This window comes from Neolamprologus multifasciatus, chromosome 10 (assembly GCF_963576455.1).
Source record: "Neolamprologus multifasciatus chromosome 10, fNeoMul1.2, whole genome shotgun sequence".
NCBI classification, from domain to species: domain Eukaryota; kingdom Metazoa; phylum Chordata; class Actinopteri; order Cichliformes; family Cichlidae; genus Neolamprologus; species Neolamprologus multifasciatus.
Window position 1 is genome coordinate 12,036,364 of NC_140448.1, and position 17,346 is coordinate 12,053,709.

The 17,346-nt window shown below is 41.7% G+C and overlaps 1 protein-coding gene across 4 annotated transcripts in view; it reads left to right on the forward strand.

Moving 5' to 3' along the window:
• LOC146509694 (connector enhancer of kinase suppressor of ras 2-like) overlaps positions 1 to 17,346 on the forward strand; it is a 34,054-nt gene that overhangs the window by 12,967 nt on the left and 3,741 nt on the right. For 2 of the 4 annotated variants that reach the window (XM_085174996.1, XM_085174998.1), the window contains exons 9-21: positions 3,390 to 3,536; positions 4,915 to 5,048; positions 7,971 to 8,173; positions 8,363 to 8,452; positions 9,210 to 9,400; positions 9,499 to 9,547; positions 9,681 to 9,859; positions 9,956 to 10,029; positions 12,370 to 12,441; positions 12,686 to 12,756; positions 13,890 to 13,990; positions 14,091 to 14,571; positions 17,151 to 17,341. In XM_085174996.1, the coding sequence (XP_085031122.1) occupies positions 3,390 to 3,536; positions 4,915 to 5,048; positions 7,971 to 8,173; positions 8,363 to 8,452; positions 9,210 to 9,400; positions 9,499 to 9,547; positions 9,681 to 9,859; positions 9,956 to 10,029; positions 12,370 to 12,441; positions 12,686 to 12,756; positions 13,890 to 13,990; positions 14,091 to 14,571; positions 17,151 to 17,341 (1,983 nt within the window). The remainder of the gene's footprint in view (positions 1 to 3,389; positions 3,537 to 4,914; positions 5,049 to 7,970; positions 8,174 to 8,362; positions 8,453 to 9,209; positions 9,401 to 9,498; positions 9,548 to 9,680; positions 9,860 to 9,955; positions 10,030 to 12,369; positions 12,442 to 12,685; positions 12,757 to 13,889; positions 13,991 to 14,090; positions 14,572 to 17,150; positions 17,342 to 17,346) is intronic. The other 2 variants (XM_085174997.1, XM_085174999.1) reach the window with 1 other exon arrangement.

The window sequence follows — 17,346 nt, forward strand, 5'->3', positions numbered from 1 at the left end:
AGCAGAAAAGAACTGAAAAGCAGATGGGAAATGGAAATAATAAAGTGTATAATCCAGGCTCCAAGTGGGGATGTTGCTGTTCATTCTTTTTATTTCAATACATGGCTTTTTGACCTCAAATTGTTCTCAGCTGTCCCCAGATTCAGCATGAGCACTTATCAGCCAAAGTAATTGCCATTGTTTCTGTCAGTGAGAGGCACAACTGCACAAAATGTCTGTTTCTGCAGCGTACACAGCGTGATGAGCAGAAATGAAAGCGAAAAAACTTTCAACTTTCACTTTTCTGTAGAGTGGAATTTAAATATAGCACCCTTTGTTTAAAATAATTGCTACTTGTGTGTGCAACAGCGAGATTTATGATAATTACACAGCTCAAGTCAGATTCATTTCAGTCAGTCAAGTCACCCACTGAATGCAGCCATGTTTTGGAGAAAAAGTGGAAATGCAGAGTTGATTTTCATTTTACCGAAGCATGCGTCAGTCAGAGTCATGCTCCTCATGGGGCACCAAAGGAAAATGCAATGTATTCAAACAAAACTTCTACGGAAGCTATTTTAGCCTGTCATGGTAATGTAAATATTAGCATTACATAAGCCCAACACAGAAACAGCTAATTGAAATAGGGCCCTGAAGTATAGTATAAATGATTTGAGTGATTTTGCAGACTGATTTGCAAGACATTCTCAGCTCTTTCTAAACAACACGATTATGATGTATTGGTTGCCCGAAATTAGTATGTGGGGTAGGACTGAGTAATGGGTGTTCTCAAACAGAGGATGGACTCTTGCAGCAGCCTATGTAGGCAATACATTACTGCAGTAGAGTTACATGCTGAGCTAAAACTCCACTGTTACTCATAAACATTGCTTAAACCAGCTTAAACATTCTTAATGCATTTAATTTATTATGGCACAGCGTAGAGCAACTTAATTACGGCTGATTGTTCACAAACGTTCCTTCGAGGGTTTAGAGAAACTGCATTGAACTAGATTTGTCTGTGATGGCCTAGATTACTGCCACCATCTCTTCTTACAGGAAAATGAGATAACAAGTCATAAAGAAAAGTTGTTAAATATCTTAATACTCAAGGACGAAAACACCACCAAGTGAAAAAAAACAAGGCATGTTATAAATAGTTGAGGGATTTATAATTAAGGCAGCAGGGAGTACTCCAGCAAAAAGACACAGAGCAGAGTTCACTGGATCTGAGCATCTTTTTTCATAAGAAGTGGATGTAGAAATGGCAGCTAAAGCAAACGAGTTACATCAAAGGAAACGAATGATGAAAAAAAAAAATGCTCTGCCTTGTGATTAACTTGAAAACATGTAGAAAGACCTAAGGGTTTGCTAATTTGTAGGTTATTTTGGTGGTGTTGTGCACACAGAAGTAAATAACTCGTGACAACAGTGATAGAGTCTGGTGCAGGAATGGCCATTAAATGAAAAAAGCTTCAAACACATAAAATATCACATACACTATGGTACATTTTTACATTTTAACGCTCACGAGTTTTATCTGAATTTCCAGTGAGATGAAACAAAAGGAAGAAACCAATGACTTGATGTTGTATAAGAAACACTTTAAAGCAGAACATTTCTTTACCACATAAACAGCTTAAAAAGCTGAAAATCAGGGATTTACTGCTTTAAATAAACACTTTTTTTTCTTCACACAGAAGAACATTTTTTCCTCTACCATAGAATAAAGAATAAAAGCAAAGTGTCTGTCTGTCTGCCTGTTCAGTCAGTCTATGTCTTTAATGCACTTTCTGTGAAGAATTTCTGTGTAGTGGCTGTAAGGGTGAAAAATTACTTGGCAAGGAACAAAGTGATTGCCAGGTCAGAGGCTGAAAAATGTCTGGTACTTCAGGGTGCTTGAAATACACGAGACACACTGAAAATTCAGTGCGGTTGACCGAGCGGGAGAATTTTTTATTTTCCTCCCCAAACTGGACCTGGCATATTTGGTTCAGCAGCAGAGAGTGTTTCTCTGGGCAGGATGCTATTTGTGCCAAATATCATTAAAACTGGGTTAAAGAGTATTTACATGGCATGCAGCTGTTCGCAACACACAACATCAGGCTGTAGCACAACATGGCAGGAGGCGTGCAAGATGCCCTGAGGCATCCAGCTTTGCATTAAACATCATCATCAACATGAACCTCAGAGGGCTGCAGGCAGTGCTACAGTTGTCAACCATCAGGATCCATGTGCATTACCAAAATAACAAAGTAACAGCACCTCAAATAAAACAGCTCGCATTTTCTGGTGAATTGAAAAAAAAAAAGATTAGACATAAAGAAAAGGACTTCAAATCGTGAATGGAAACTACCTGAAATACAGACAGTTAATAAGAAGACTAAATGTGGTATTGTTGCACTGAAATATCAGCTTCTTATGCCTCCTCTCTGATGATAGCATCACTGAAGACATTATGTTTTAAGCCTGCATCCTTCCTCTTTTCATGATCAGCAATTTTTTGAAGAAATTTATTCAGGTTTGGTCCAGCTGTTCATTTATGGCATTTAAAAAAAAACCAAAACATGCTTTTTAAGCTCATCTGGCTTAAGAACCAATGAGCTTATGCCATGGTAAGGGGTCCATTGATAGCCCATCCATTTGTCCAACCACAGCTCATAAGACTCACGCCTCCTCCTAAAGTATTGGTCAGAATTGAAACAAACTTACACACAATGATCACCTAATGGGTCTTCGCCCACACTCTTCTCAAGATTAATGTCACCTTTGTCCTTTTTACAGTCATTTTAACCTGTTAATTGTCATGAATCTTGAACTGGGTGAGCTACTAGTATCCTTGATGTTCTGGTTGGATCCAAAACTCAAAAATTGTTACAATTTTCACATAAATGTCTAATAGTATTGAATGATAAAGTAATAAAGTAATGGACAAATGTCAAATTTAGTCAAGTTTTTCTGTAAAAACTCTTCTGGTTATTATTCAGGAGCATAACTCTGGAACTTAAGGATACATTACAACCATATTTCAATATTGTTCAGATAACAAACTTTAGAGCCCACGTATTAAATTCTATAATGATCGCTACATATGTGAGTCTACAGAGACAGATACTGCAGCATGAGCATCTGGTAGATGAAGGTGAATTTTTATGTGTAATAGCTTAACAGTCCATCAGCTAGTTATACAAAAATTTCTGTGAAATAGTAAAAACTGATTACATGATGATGGTCATATTCTCAAATATTCAAAGGTAAACTTCACTAATACATATGGCAAAAAAAACAACAAAAAAAAAAACACTCCCTGTTTATTTAGTCTAGGCAATATTTCCCATTATTTCTGCAGTCTAAGGCATTAAAATGCCCGTGTGGGTTGAGGAAACCCTTATCGAGCTATTCTTGTGCACTAGGTGGGCTGGCAGCTGAAAAATCTGGTGAACTTGTTGCGTGGAGATCCTGCAGGTGTCACCCTGACGCTGAAGAAACGCCCCCAGAGCACGCTCACATCAACCCCTGCTCTGCTGAAAAACATGAGATGGAAACCATTAGCTCTGCAGGTATGATGACTTCCTTCATGCTCCGCAGATATAGCTTTCATTCACGTCTCTGTGTGGCTGTTGATGTTGTTCGCTTGTGTTCATCTCTGTGCCTGTGGTGAATATAAACGTACAAAGCTAAACACCAAAAACCGCGATCACCCTAAAATGGGTAGAATATAAAATGAGAGTGTAACATGAATCCGCTTGTAGAGTAGCGTCCAAACTAATCCACCTGACTCCACCCACTTTGTGATCACAACTTTCGACTTTAACATTATTTTATTTTATCAATTATTACATGTTTGTAATACACCTTACAAACATCAAACACTCTTCTTTTGACTAACTGATGTCCAGCATGATCCATACAGATTTTGACATTTCAGCCCTAAGTGGCATCTGTTGTCCTACTTCAGCCAAACCAATTACAATATTAGGACCGTGTGCCTGCGCCAGAATGGGTGGAAATGAGAGGGAGGTGTATTAAAGTAGTCCAGCCTTTCTTTGAGTCCCATTCCAGAGAAAATGTTTTCTCCCCCTGAGGCCCTGAAGCGCAGTGCTGCTCAGCCTCCTCCCCCTTCACGTCCTCACATTCTTCTTCTCCACCTAAATCGAATCTGCTATGTCGCTGGCATTTTTCAGGGGCAAAAAAAAAAGAAAAGAAAAAAGCCAACCAGAGACTGTGGTGTTTTCTGATCTGAGCTGTGACTAAAATTTAAAATGTCAAGGTATTCTGCTAAGTTATTGAAAAGAACATTGCGCGGTGACTCATATAATGGTCTTATGATGGAGCACACAGACCACTCAGTGTTACATCTCAGCTATTGGTCAGCGCTGAGTTTATGCAGCATAGTTTGAGTAATGTCTTATTAGTATTCTATTGTTGAAAAACCTTTTTTTTTTTGGAAGTCGATGATTTCTTGTGATTGGATTACATTTCTCCGACTATTCAAGTTAAGCTGACGATGTTGCATATTCTTATTCTGACAATACATTCGGCAAATTTATTTTACATTGTGGTGCTTAAACACAAAGACATGTTTTCTTTAGAAAACAGTCTACTGTACATAACAAGCAAAGTAGGCTACGGACAGATCCTCCTTGACCTGACTAAGAGGGATGACTAGACCGCACGCCAGCCTCTCTTCCTCTGTGCACCAGTTAGAACTAAAGCATCAGAAATGTACAGTACACAGCTCATTTCATGGTTGAGATGCTCAGCTGCACAGTCTGAACAGAGTGAACGCTCCCCGAACTGACTGACTGAACTGCTGTGAGCTCCAAATTTTCATTGTGTCGGTCCCTGTAACTGTTTCTCTCGCTCTTTCTCTCTGTCTGCCTTTTTCTCTGTCTTTCACACATGCTCACACATACACATACACTCACTTACACACAGCCAATCTTCCCTCAGAGCCCCAGCAGCAGCGTCGCTACGCCGACCAGCACTTTAAGCACTCCGTCCAGGAGGAGTAGCTGCGCCCTGCAGGACCTCTACATTCCCCCTCCTCCAGCAGAGCCCTACACCCCCAGGTGAACGCAGATGTAAAACACAGAAAACTTTGCTTGCTTTGCAAAAGGTTTCCTACCAGAGTTTTGTGTGACTACAGGGCAGTGTTTTTATGTGCACATTATGTACGACACAGTCATGTTATCTTATTTACTGAAGGTGTACCGTTGTATCAACAATGGCAGTGAGAGGAGGGGAGTCTGTTTTAAAAGATGTGAAAGATAGAGGTGAAAAACGATGGAAAATATGTGAAAAACGAATAAAAAGGAATGCACAGTTCATATTTTGAAAAATCTTTAATGTAAAACAACCACTGACTCATTAATTACACCTTGCTGGTGCCAGGTTGGACCCATTTGTGCCTTCAGAACTGCGTTAATTCTTCATAGCATGGATTCAACAAGATGCTGGAAATGTTCCTCAGAGATTTTGGTGCATATTAACTGGATAATATCACACAGTTGTTGCAAACTGCAAATCAGCTGCACATCCATAATTTGAATCTTCCCGTTTCACCACAACTCAAACATGCTCTGTTGGCCTGAGATCTGTTAACTGTGGAATCCATTTCAGTAGTCGTTGTCATGTTCAGCAAACCAGTTTGAGATGATTTGAGCTTTGTGATGGGTGGGATTGTGATTGGGTGGTATCCTGCTTAAAGCACCCATCAGAATCATGGTGAGCAACAATACTCAGGTAGTCTACGGTGTTTAAATGAGGCTCAATTGGCACTAAGTGTGCTAAGAAAATATGTCCCACACCATTACACCAGCAGTAGCCTGAACTATTAATATAGCATGGTCCCATGCTTTCATGTGAGGTCTGACCCTACTAACTGAGTGTTGCAGCAGAAACTGAGACTCATCAGAGCATCCAATGTTATTCCAAGTCTAATCCAATTTTGGTGAGGCTGTGTGAACCGTAGCTTCAGTTTCCTGTTCTTAGCTGATTGGCAGTGGCAGCATGTTTTGTCTTCTGCTGTTGCCTGTCTACTTCAGGGTTTGATTGACCTCTTCCGCATACCTTGGTTTTTAAAAAGTTGCTATTGGCTCGATGCGCACTGGTCATTCTCCTCTGGCCCCTGACAGAGGAGAATGACATCAATATGGCATTTTCACACAGAGAAGTAGTGCTCCTTGATATTTTCTTTTTTCCGTACCAAATCCCAGCAGATCAGCAGTTTCTAAAATTCTCAGATCATTCTGTGTGGCACCAAACAGCCCTGCCACGTTTAAAGTCACATAAATAATTTCCAATGCTTGGTTAGAACTTCAGCGCGCTCTCTTGACTATGTCTACGTGTCTTAATGCATTAAGTCAAAGCCATGTGTTGGCTGACAAAATGTTAGGTTTCCCCAAGAAAATTGTTTGGCGATTTAAATTTTACCCATCAGTTTGATTTGTCAAAAATATTCAGCCTAATTTCACCCATTTTTTGCCACTTTTTTGACAACTTGTAAATACATAAAAAGAGTAAATGATGCCATGCAATGAAATTCACAAGATTACCCATTTCAAATAGGTTAGTTTGCTGCATTCATTACTATTGAATGATATCAGTCTGAGTTTTCTACTACAATATCTAGCGTAGCTCATTAGCTGTACCCTCTGCTGTTTGGATAAACTCTGCAGGAATGAGTGGGACTAAGAGAGAAAATGAGACAGTGAGAATCTTTGTTTTCCTTTTTGTTTGGTAGCAAATATGATGCACAACATTTGGATAAGCTTTACAGTGAAACTTCTGAACATGCAGACATCTTGTTGCACCTCACAGTGGCTGCAGGTGCTTCTCCCACACTCTTGTCACAAAGTTCCCACAAGAACGGAGCCATGTCACATATTGAAAGGCTCGACTGGTGACATGAGTAATAATTAGTTCCTCCTCAGATGTCATCTTCTCTCACACGCAAACAACAAACACAGTGCATCATGTTAATAATAATAGTGATAATAAATTGACCGCTGCTGTTGAGAAAAAAAAGGTGTTGCATGGGGAGATGTGCTCCTTATTTTTCCCTGCTGCTATTTCCCTGATTATTTTCCCTGCGCTGTGCTTTGTTTGACTTAATACACGTGTAATTGCGTAAACACTACCTAATACTGTCAAGGCTAGTGAAGCGGACTCAGGCGCAGACCACTAGTTCCTTCAAACAAGAGTGGATTTATTTACAGTGATTCCCACAGGTGCAATATATATACAAAGGTGTTCGGGAAAAGGGTCGGGGTTCGGGGTCCAGGAGTGACAGGGGAAGGAGTCCAGGGTGGGGGCTTTCCATACACAGACAACAGCTCCTCTTCACCACCACTCGTCTTGCACACGCTCAGTCACAGTTGCTCAGGGTCCAGGGGAGATCTACACACATATAGAGAGACAGTCAGCTTCCAGGTTCAGAAGTACTCACGAGTTCAAATTATAGGTTTGCAGGGCGACTGACGCTGATGGCTCAACGATCCAGCGACAAGTAGAGCAGACTTGCCATCTTAAGTAGTACTCTAATTCTCGTAATCCGCGGCAGGTGTGCTGATCATCCCCAGGTGCGTGGGCCAGGGGCGGGAGCCCATACTGAGCTCCGCCCCGGCAGGAGAAAGAGAGAGGGAGAGGACGAGAGAGAAAGAGAGCAGAGGCAAGAGAGGAGAATAAAGAACACAAAACATAGCGCCTGACTGCTGTCAGCTGGCGAGGTGCGGGGACCATGACAAATACCATAAAAACTAGAGCACAAAATGTGTAGGAATCTGCAGCTGAATATACTCCTGTGTGAGTAATGTTTGTTAAAAACTAAAGTACATTGGCAGTGGAAAGGATTTAGCCCCAAGAAATCTAAGTATATACAAAAATATATATCTCTAATGGGGACAGATGGGCTCGGAGCAGAACAACGTCTTCTCTCTGATCTTATTCCAAACCCTGACAATAAAATGACTTCCTGCTTTCTGTTACCGAAGAGATGACAAGGGAAGTCTGCCGGATGATGATCCTCAATCAGATGTCCATGTCGCAGAGGGATCTGAGTCACCAAACTCCTACTTGGATCAGGAGTGTCGAAGGCGATTTCCTCTGGTGGAGGAGGATACTATACTGTACTGTTACGAGTACGACCAGAACCAAGAGGGTGCATCAGTCCGCAGGGGGAGCACGCCCACCTACGGTAAGACCTCTGCCTCATCCGAGGATTCACTGCTGTAATCGTGGGAGCCAAGAATTTAAAGCCGTGCAGATGTGACGTCTTAATGTTTCTAGGTGTTTTTGATTTGTGTGTGTGTGTGTATGTGCGTGTGTGTCTGTGTGTGGGGGCAGGCTGTGTAATATTGCCGTTCCCTGTGCCTCCTTGCTCTAGGGAGGCTAAGGCCCATATCAATGCCAGTGGAATACAACTGGGTGGGAGACAACGAAGACCTGGCCAAGCTGAAGAGAGAGAGCAGGAGAGGTGAGTGGGAGGCAGTGGGAAAGAGAGATAAAGAAAGGGAGGAAGAAAGGGACAGAGGGAGCTGAGGTGAGTGGGAGGAGATCTCATAATATCCTCACCCTCTCAGATCTCCCAGCCAAAAAGTAGAAGGATAAGCTGGCCTGTCAAAACTGATAACATGCTGGATATCAGCTCCTGCCTGTATCTCCTCCATATGTTCATTATCTATCACAGCTCTCCCCCATCTTCATCCCTCTCTCTGTTTCTTTTTCCCTCTCAGCTTCGCCGTGCCTCCGAGTTTGGATATAAAAAGTACGCTGTTGCTTTGGCAACTGTATAAATATATTTTCCTAAGATTTTTACATTTTGCTGGTGACTGTTGAGCTAGGTGGTAAATGGAGTGGGAGGAGACTGAATTGCTTTATTTCAGCCTCAAACAACGACTTGAGTGATGTGTTTGTTTCCTCTGAGGATGCTGCTGATATGTTGCTCCTTTGGGCTTTTCAGAAAAAGTGATGGAGCTATATTTATCTACAAGAGGCAGTATTTGGAAGTTTTGAGGGCTTCCTGCCTGACAACGGCTTCCTTGGTAGATGTTTTAACACTTTTCACATATCTTAGTGGAAAGTCTTGAACCAAAGTCTTGCCGATAGGCAGCAGACGATTCGGTGTTTATTGACGTTAGTAAGAGCGTGTCGTTAGCATTTAAGGAAAAAAAAAAATCCGTTTTGGGTTGTTGTGATGTGTATAATAGTCTGCCTCTGTTGTGTCCCTGCAGAGAATTCTCTGATGCATTTTGAGAGCGAAGACAAGACCTCACACGAAGACTTCCTCCTGGGTCGCAGCCTGAGTCAGAACAGGAGGAAGACCGAACGAGGAGCCAGCCCGACCCATTACACACTCGTCCCTGCCCTCCAGATGGAAGTCTCCCGATCCACGTCTAGCTCTGACTCTGCATCCTTGTATCACGTTAGTCTGTCCTGTCCACGAAAAGTGAAATCATTCTTTGTCAGAATCCACACCGGGATTTATTTCATGCTGTCATGTGTTTTGTTTTAATTTCGCAGGTTTTTGAACGATCCTCATTGCTTTCAAGATCAAAGAAAAAGGGTAAAGGTAGGATCATTTTTCTGGGATTGAATTTTACATGCATGCTCACTTGTACTCAAATCCTTATATAAGCAGGTGCTTCATAAGGAGAGTTTTCTGAGCCCCCTCCTCTGTTCTGCTCCCTTGCTGGTGCCTGCAGCTGGAAGTCCTCTCACTTCAATCAGCAAACGGCGGATTTCCTGCAGGGACTTGGGTCAGGGCGACTGTCAGGGCTGGCTGTGGAAAAAGAAAGACGCTAAAACCTATTTTTCGCAGAAGTGGAAGAAGTACTGGTTCATCCTGAAGGACACATGTCTGTACTGGTACATGAATGAGGAGGTGAATATGATCGTTCCCATAAAAGAGCAATTGATACGTTTTAGACTTCATTCTTCAAGCTGAACTTTGAATTGACTCTCTGTTTGCTTATCTCAGGATGAGAAGGCGGAGGGCTTCGTCAGCCTACCAGAGTTTAAGATAGATCGTGCCACTGAATGCAGAAGGAAGTTGTGAGTGCCTGTTTTTACCTGAACACCAAATATAAATGTGCATTTCTTTTGCATTTATGCATGTCACATATTTGCACACAGCCCTATAAACATCAGTTAAGCGGTTATCTTCTGCAATCTGGTTCCTGGCAAGAAAATGGGCTCATTCTTAATGTCTGTTTTGGGCCAGATTTTATCTTTTCACCCGAGAAATGAGCAAAATATGTAATTTGTTTAAGCTTTTCATACAGCTCTATACTGAAAATTTAATGGACTGACCATTCAGAGCGGTGGGATCGAGTGCCTGACTCACAAATAGGCAATATTCTGACAGCACAGCAGATGTTATTTAGTTTCAGATGTTAATTTAAATCTGAAATTATGAAGACAAGAGAGAAATTGCTGAAGCAACAGCTGTACTAATAGTTTTTGGTATATTACTACAACATGAAATATTACAGTAACAAAGATCTTTAAAAAGTCTGCTGACTGAAAATGTCACTGAAGAAGGGTATGACTCACATTTATGAGTCAAACTTGAAATAATTTTAAGAAATTCCTGTGGGGCTTTTTGGGCCCGGAGTGCTTTCTGGTTACAGATGGAGGGCTGGAAGCGAGATGAGTATGTGCACATGCATTTAGTGATTGAGTAAGAGGGGAAGGCTGTGACGTAGTTGATGAGTGGGGCAAAACTGTAAGTTTTAAGATAAAGACAGGCAGATACGAAACACTGCAAACTGTGTGCAGGATTAGAAAATAAGGTGATTTCTATCTTAATTGGAGCATGGCTGCCTCACACAAATTGTGTTTGGTATCATTGCATAACTACCTTCCTTTACTACAGTGGCCTTAATGGAGCTATAGCTTGTAGGTATGTTTTAGGGAAGAAATTTATTTAGATTTTTCTGTATAATTAGAAAAATAAATTTAACTTTTGGTTATTTTAAGAGCTATTCTTTCTAATTTTAACTTGAAAGAAAAGAAAATTCTCCAAAATTTTGCTGGTCTAGACCAGGGGTGTCAAATGACTCCAATACAGCCCACTGAACAGCTTTGGAAACTGTTAAGCAGGGCGTAAATTTTAGAGTTTTACAGCTTTTCCTACTGATAAATATCTTGCCCATGACTATTTATGTTACACGAACATTTCTACAATTGGCCCACAGTAACAAAACAACCTAACTTAATGAATTAATTAATAAATAAAACATTTTCAGTCAGTCAACAAAAACAATATGTCCTTTATCTTTGTTTTTAATGTTTTTGAATGAGAGGACTGTCTAGTCAGTGTGCTACCAGAAAAAAAAATGTAAATTTACATATTTATTTCTTATAATTTAAGCCCAAACAGTCTTCCTGAGAGATTTCTGGCACTTGTTTTTCTTATATTACTTTATATTATATTTTAATATAAAAGGCCTTGGGATGACTGTTGTTTTGAACTGTTGACAAATCAACATTTGAATTAAATTGGATATTTATGTATCAGGGAATTAATGTGTAGTTAAATGTTTCAGTGGTTTGGCTCACTTAAAATTAAAGTTGGCTGCATTTGGCTCACGGACCGTTTACAACAGTCGAAATGATGTTTTGCTGCGGTTTACTGTGAGCTTAAAGAGTTAACTAGGAGTGAAGGATTAGATGGGTTTTGTCATAGTGGTACAGTAGGTACAGTGGTTGCCTCATGGTCGAGTTTGAATCTGCTAGATAGCTGGTGCCTTTCTGTGTAGAGTCTACATGTTCTCCTGGTGCCTGCATGGGTTCTCACTGGGTATACTGGCTTCCTCCCACAGTCTAGACATGTGAGATTAATTGGCAATTCCAAATTGGCCATAGGGGTAAACCTGAGCATGAATAGGCGGTTGTCTGTCTCTCTGTAGTTGCACTGTGACAGGCGACCTCTGCAGGGTGCCCCCTGCCTGTCACCGAGTGATAGCTGGGATATTCTCTAACGCCCACAACCACGAATGAGATAAACAGAAGGATGTATGACTTGATGGGTTGCTGTTCAGTACTGAGTTAAACAACAGGAATATTACAGGGTTTGGAGTTGTGTTTAATAATTATGGCTCTATCTTAATTATTTATCTTAATGATGCCCTTCAGCTTTTGGGCTGAAGACTGTGACTGTATATAAATGGAATCGTACTTCATGAGGCTGACTCCAACTTGTGCAACTCCCCAAAATAATCAAAGCCCTTTATCTCATGATGCGCAGTCTTGCTGTTTTTGTGTCAGCATGAATCAGTATATGCACGGCCATGTGTCGGTTTATTTTTCCACTCGACAGCATTCACATGGAAATGCGAGCCATACGTTGCTGTCCTTCTGCTTACGTGTGATTAAATATGTCCCTTTTAGTGCTTTCAAGGCTTGCCATCCGAAGATAAAGACCTTCTACTTTGCTGCGGAAAATGTAGACGACATGTCCCGGTGAGTTAATGAGGCTTTTATAGCCGTATTGCACACTCCCCAAACATTTAAACCCATACTGTCTGCAAACTGAATGCCCCTACTAATAGACTGCCCTCTCTGTTTGAAACAAAGTAGTTTTGTAAGTTTATTAGTCAAACAGTTGAACACACACACACGCACACGCACACACGCACACACTGGTATGAGATGTTTCATTGGATGTTGAATTGCTGTGCGTCAGTGCTGTTGTTCTCCCCCACAGGTGGCTTAGTCGCCTCAGTATGGCAGTGGCAGGCTACTCTGAGCAGCAGGAGAAAATGCACCAAGACCAAGGTGAGATTAGTCACAGACTGTGTTCACGGTGCTGCAAGAATTTCTTCAGCTGTTACAGGTCAACAGTTATATAAAACTGATGATTTCTAAGCAGTGGGGCGTCACGCTGTTGCTTTTCGATTGAGGAATTACGTACATAAAAGTTGAAACACATGCGTGAATAATTATTTTGCCTAGTCTTCATTTGGCAGAGGTTTTGATTTGCTGTCAGAGGCTCACAGCAGTAATTAAGCTGCTGTCTTTACTGTTTAGAACTGGAGGTGCAACAACTTTTGCACCACAAATGGACAAAACTGGCTGTTCCAACATTAACGTTTCTTTAAAAAAAGTGACTGTAGAGATGACTCCATTTAAATTCTTGCTTCTTTAGTTCGGTTCGCTTGCTTTAAAGTAAAGACTTCTTTGTCTGAATCTTTCCACTGGGAGATGAGCTCATTAATTATTTATTTGACTGTCAAAGTTTAGAAGAATTACAAGGAAATAAATTGGGGATTTGAAAATTATAACTTGGCTTAGAGTAAATTTTATGCTATGGCCTGGAAAAACAAGACTAGATGCAGAGGATTCAATATACAGATTTAGATCAGCGGCAGAGGCGTTGTACTTCCGCTTTACATCAGACTCAAGAATCGCTTCGTCGTGCTGAGTATAAATAGTAATTTTAAGGGGCTGAATAACTTCTTCAGCTTCTTAAAGATGGACCGGAAATAATGTAACTAACCCTTGCGCTATTTAGAGGAGCCTATGTAGGAACCTTGCATGGGTGGGTGGGTGAGAGCAGGTTTATCACGAGCTTCATGAAAACAGGGTCTTGTGCTTTACAGAAGAGTTTCTAAATTAGAACCATAACACCTCCAGAAGACCTATAAGGAAGTTCTCACATCTTAGATTCATCCTTTTTCACACTCCAGAGTGGACCCGGACTTGTACATCACACCTACCTATCCACACTCCTGCCACAGTACCCTTGTCAGAGCTGTTAGTCAGAGTCTGATTTTTCCGACCTCATGCAGGTGTTCAGATTGCAAACTGTATGCGTGTGAGAAAAGTTACCCCTCTCTGCTGCATGTAGAAACAGTTGATTTTGCTTGTGCCTAGAAGTATTAACTCAACAGTACTTTTGTACATGACAGATTACTGGAGTGAGAGTGATCATGAGGACATGGAAATGCCCTCAATGTCCAAACAGGACAGCCCACCACCACCTTATGACACCTATCCCAGAGCATCCTCAGTGAGTCTGTCAGCCTGTAGTTCAGAAATTTATGGTTGATTTACTGAATTTTGCTCTGTGGCACACGTCCCTTATTTTTCTTACGTCTGTTTGTAATTAGGTGAGTCCTTACCTTGAACCGAAACGCGGGCATCTCTCCTCCTCTGACACCTTTCAGTCTCGTTCTTCTCACGAGGAGTTCCGCTCGGAGCCTCAGGAAGGCAGCAGCAACAATGGCATCTCCCCCGGGCCAAAGACGAGCAGCCATCGAAACTCGTGGCACGACCAGATGGAAAGCAACACACGGATGCACTACCTCCAGACGTTTCCCATGGAGGAATCCTTGTTATCCCAGGACAGGGACCAGTTGGCGATGGAGTACCGCAGGCAGGCCACTCTGCCTGCACAGCGCAGTCTGCTGCAGGAACAGTACAGAGCCCTGCCCTTGCCCCTCAGGGCCAGTATTGATTCAGAGGCAGGAGGGAAACCTCGCAGCTTCACACTTCCCAGGGACAGCGGCCTCCATGCTATCCTGGCTGCCACTGCTGCTTCTGATCAGGGGGAACCGCAGCACTATCCATTGGACCGGTCCAGGGATGCAGGTCAGATTCCTTATATGAATTTTCAGTTTTACTACAGTATGCTGCCTGTCATGAGAAGCCAAACAGTTGCAGTCTTCTCTTTTGCTTCTCTAAGTGGGCTTTTTATTTACGTATTTCATGTTACAGAACCAAATGTCTAAACCCCGTATTCATCCAAGACCTTACTTCCAGCATCAAACCAACATCCTATTCCAAAGTGACCATGAATGAGGGAATGAGATGTGCAAACTGTAAAATCCTGCTGCACTCTATAGCTAACAGAAAAACTAATAAAATAATTATTTTCCTAAAAACTGTTTAATGATGTATTTTGGGCTATATACCAATAAAGCTTAGGCCTCAGTCACACAGCTGGTAACCCTGTGGTTGCTAGAGAATGATATGATTGGCAGGTGGTTGCTTCTAGTTGCTAAGAGGGCACTGCAACAAAAATAGTCCTTGTGATTACTTTGCTTATTGGTAGATTGCCGCTGCTGCCCACAGTCTGCATGGAAGATATTGATTTATCTGTTAATACTAGAAACTGATGGGCAGTGGAACTGCAGTGGTTTGCAGCGCTGCCTCACAGCAAGGAGGTTGTGGGTTTGAGTCCACTGGCCAGTGGATGGGGCCCTCCTACTTTTAGTTTGCATGTTCTCACTGTGCATGCTTTGGCCTCTCTGTCCAATTGTTTGGGTAATTCATGACTGTGAAAAAACTTGGCTGAGAGTATGAATCTGTGCGTTAGCCCAGACTGGCGATCTGTTCAGGTGCTACGTCACTTCTCATCCTATGACAGCTGGGATAGGCTGTGACCCCACTGAACTCCACCCTGAATTGGTTAGAATGAATGAAATCTATGGATGGATTGAAGTATTCACATATGCTTGGCAAGATTTTTTTCCGTTATTAGCACAAGTTGACATTCTTCTCACAAATTTGAGGCATATTGTTTTGATTTAGACAGTCAGGCACCACCTCTTACAATAAACGATGCTATAATCACCATGTCTGCTGTATTTAAGAGAGGTCAACAACAATATCCACTTACGTTTAATCGAAAGTGTTAAATACCTCTGAACTGAAAATCAGTTCAGATTAACACATTTGGAGCCTGACAGGTGGCTGCGATGAAGAGCTCCTAGAGCTAATCTGACAGTTTTGTGGGGGTACAAAAATGTTGAGGTAGAGATGAAGACGTCGCACACTTAACAGCATCACTGAATGGTCCTGCTGTGAGAGCCTCTCCTGCTCAGTGTTATATGCAGATCAGTCTTTTCATCAGCACACGGCTGTGCAAATGCGCTTATTTGTCATCATTTATTTTATTAAAGCTGCTAACAGGCAGTCAGAGCCAGCAAATGTCAGAGGTTGAATACTCGCTATTATTGCTTTATTGGATTGGATTTAAAGCCAGCCCATTCGCCATCCCTTGAAGTCCTCCGGGGAAGTTGTCTAAGTGAAACGAAATTTAGTCTTATTTGATACTGATTTATCTTGGCAGCCCACTCTCTTTTTCTCTCTAGCACACTCTCTAGCTCATTCTTTCGCTTTCTCTCTCTCTTTTTTCCCTCTTGCCTGATCGAGATGTCGTTGTGCCTCTCGGCGGTGTTTGGATGGCGAGGCGAGGAGGAATCCTTTCAGCCCAAGTTAATGTTGAATTCAGAATGGGATAAAGAAGCTCGCCCAAGGCCCCTCTCTTCTTGTCCTCATTTATCTATTGCTCCGTGGGTTCGGTCTCTCCACCACTTCCAATAGGGACGAGAAAGCAGACACAAAACAGGCGGCAAACAAAGCGCGATACATTTCAAAGCACAGCCCAAAAGCCTCAGAATGTACCACCCTGCTTCCGAAATGCAAAACAGTGTGTGACAACTCACATAATCAGAGCCCGAGTGCAGTGTATGAGTGTTGGCAACAGGGGGCAGTGCATGAAAACAGGAGACAAATGGGGTTTGGGCAACTTATTAGAATAATGCATGAGATTCCAGTTTCCTAGGTTTAAGGTCCCTTTTCTTCCTTTATTGCTGTCTGAAGAAAAAAAGTACAAATAATACATGTAGCTCTGACTAATGTCTTAAAAACAAAAGAAACGTTTACTCATCTCGGGAGACGTCCATAGGCTACATAATTAGTCAATAGGCTAATCAGTAAAAAATGAAAACTAGAATTGATTCATCCAATTAGCAAAATGTTTTTTTTTTATCACTCTAGCCATTAAAAAGTGACATTTTACAGTTTTTGTTGTCTTGAACTAAAGCATGCTGAATCATTTTGATTTTAAAAGTCTTGCTGAAGTTTTAAAAAAACAACATTACTGAGGAAATGATTAATAGATTAACGATAGTAAACGATGACCCACACCCCAGAAAGCTATTAGAGTAAAATGCTGCTTGAATATAGTTTAGTTTTGGTGCATGGAACCTGTTTCCAGAAAAACGATGTTGTTCCTTAAAATAGTCATTTCACCAGTCATTTGTTACTTTTGGCTCTCTGCGGTGTCATGCTCAGAAACATGGGAGCGTTGTTAGAGGGTGTGAAAAGGTAACAAATCTCAGTTATTTATTAATGTATGTTTTTTGCATTTTGTGTCTTGCCAGGCCATGGACGTGACTGCAGGATGCAGACGGACTCTCTGGTGGATTTGTACCGTGCCCTGGAGCAGACAAACCTGTCTGATCACAGACCAGCCAACCGCCTGGAATACAAGCGCTCGTTTGTCCGCCGAGTTAACGACCCCCTGCTGAACGACAAACTTCACCGCTTACGAATTCTCCACAGTTCACTCAATGTATA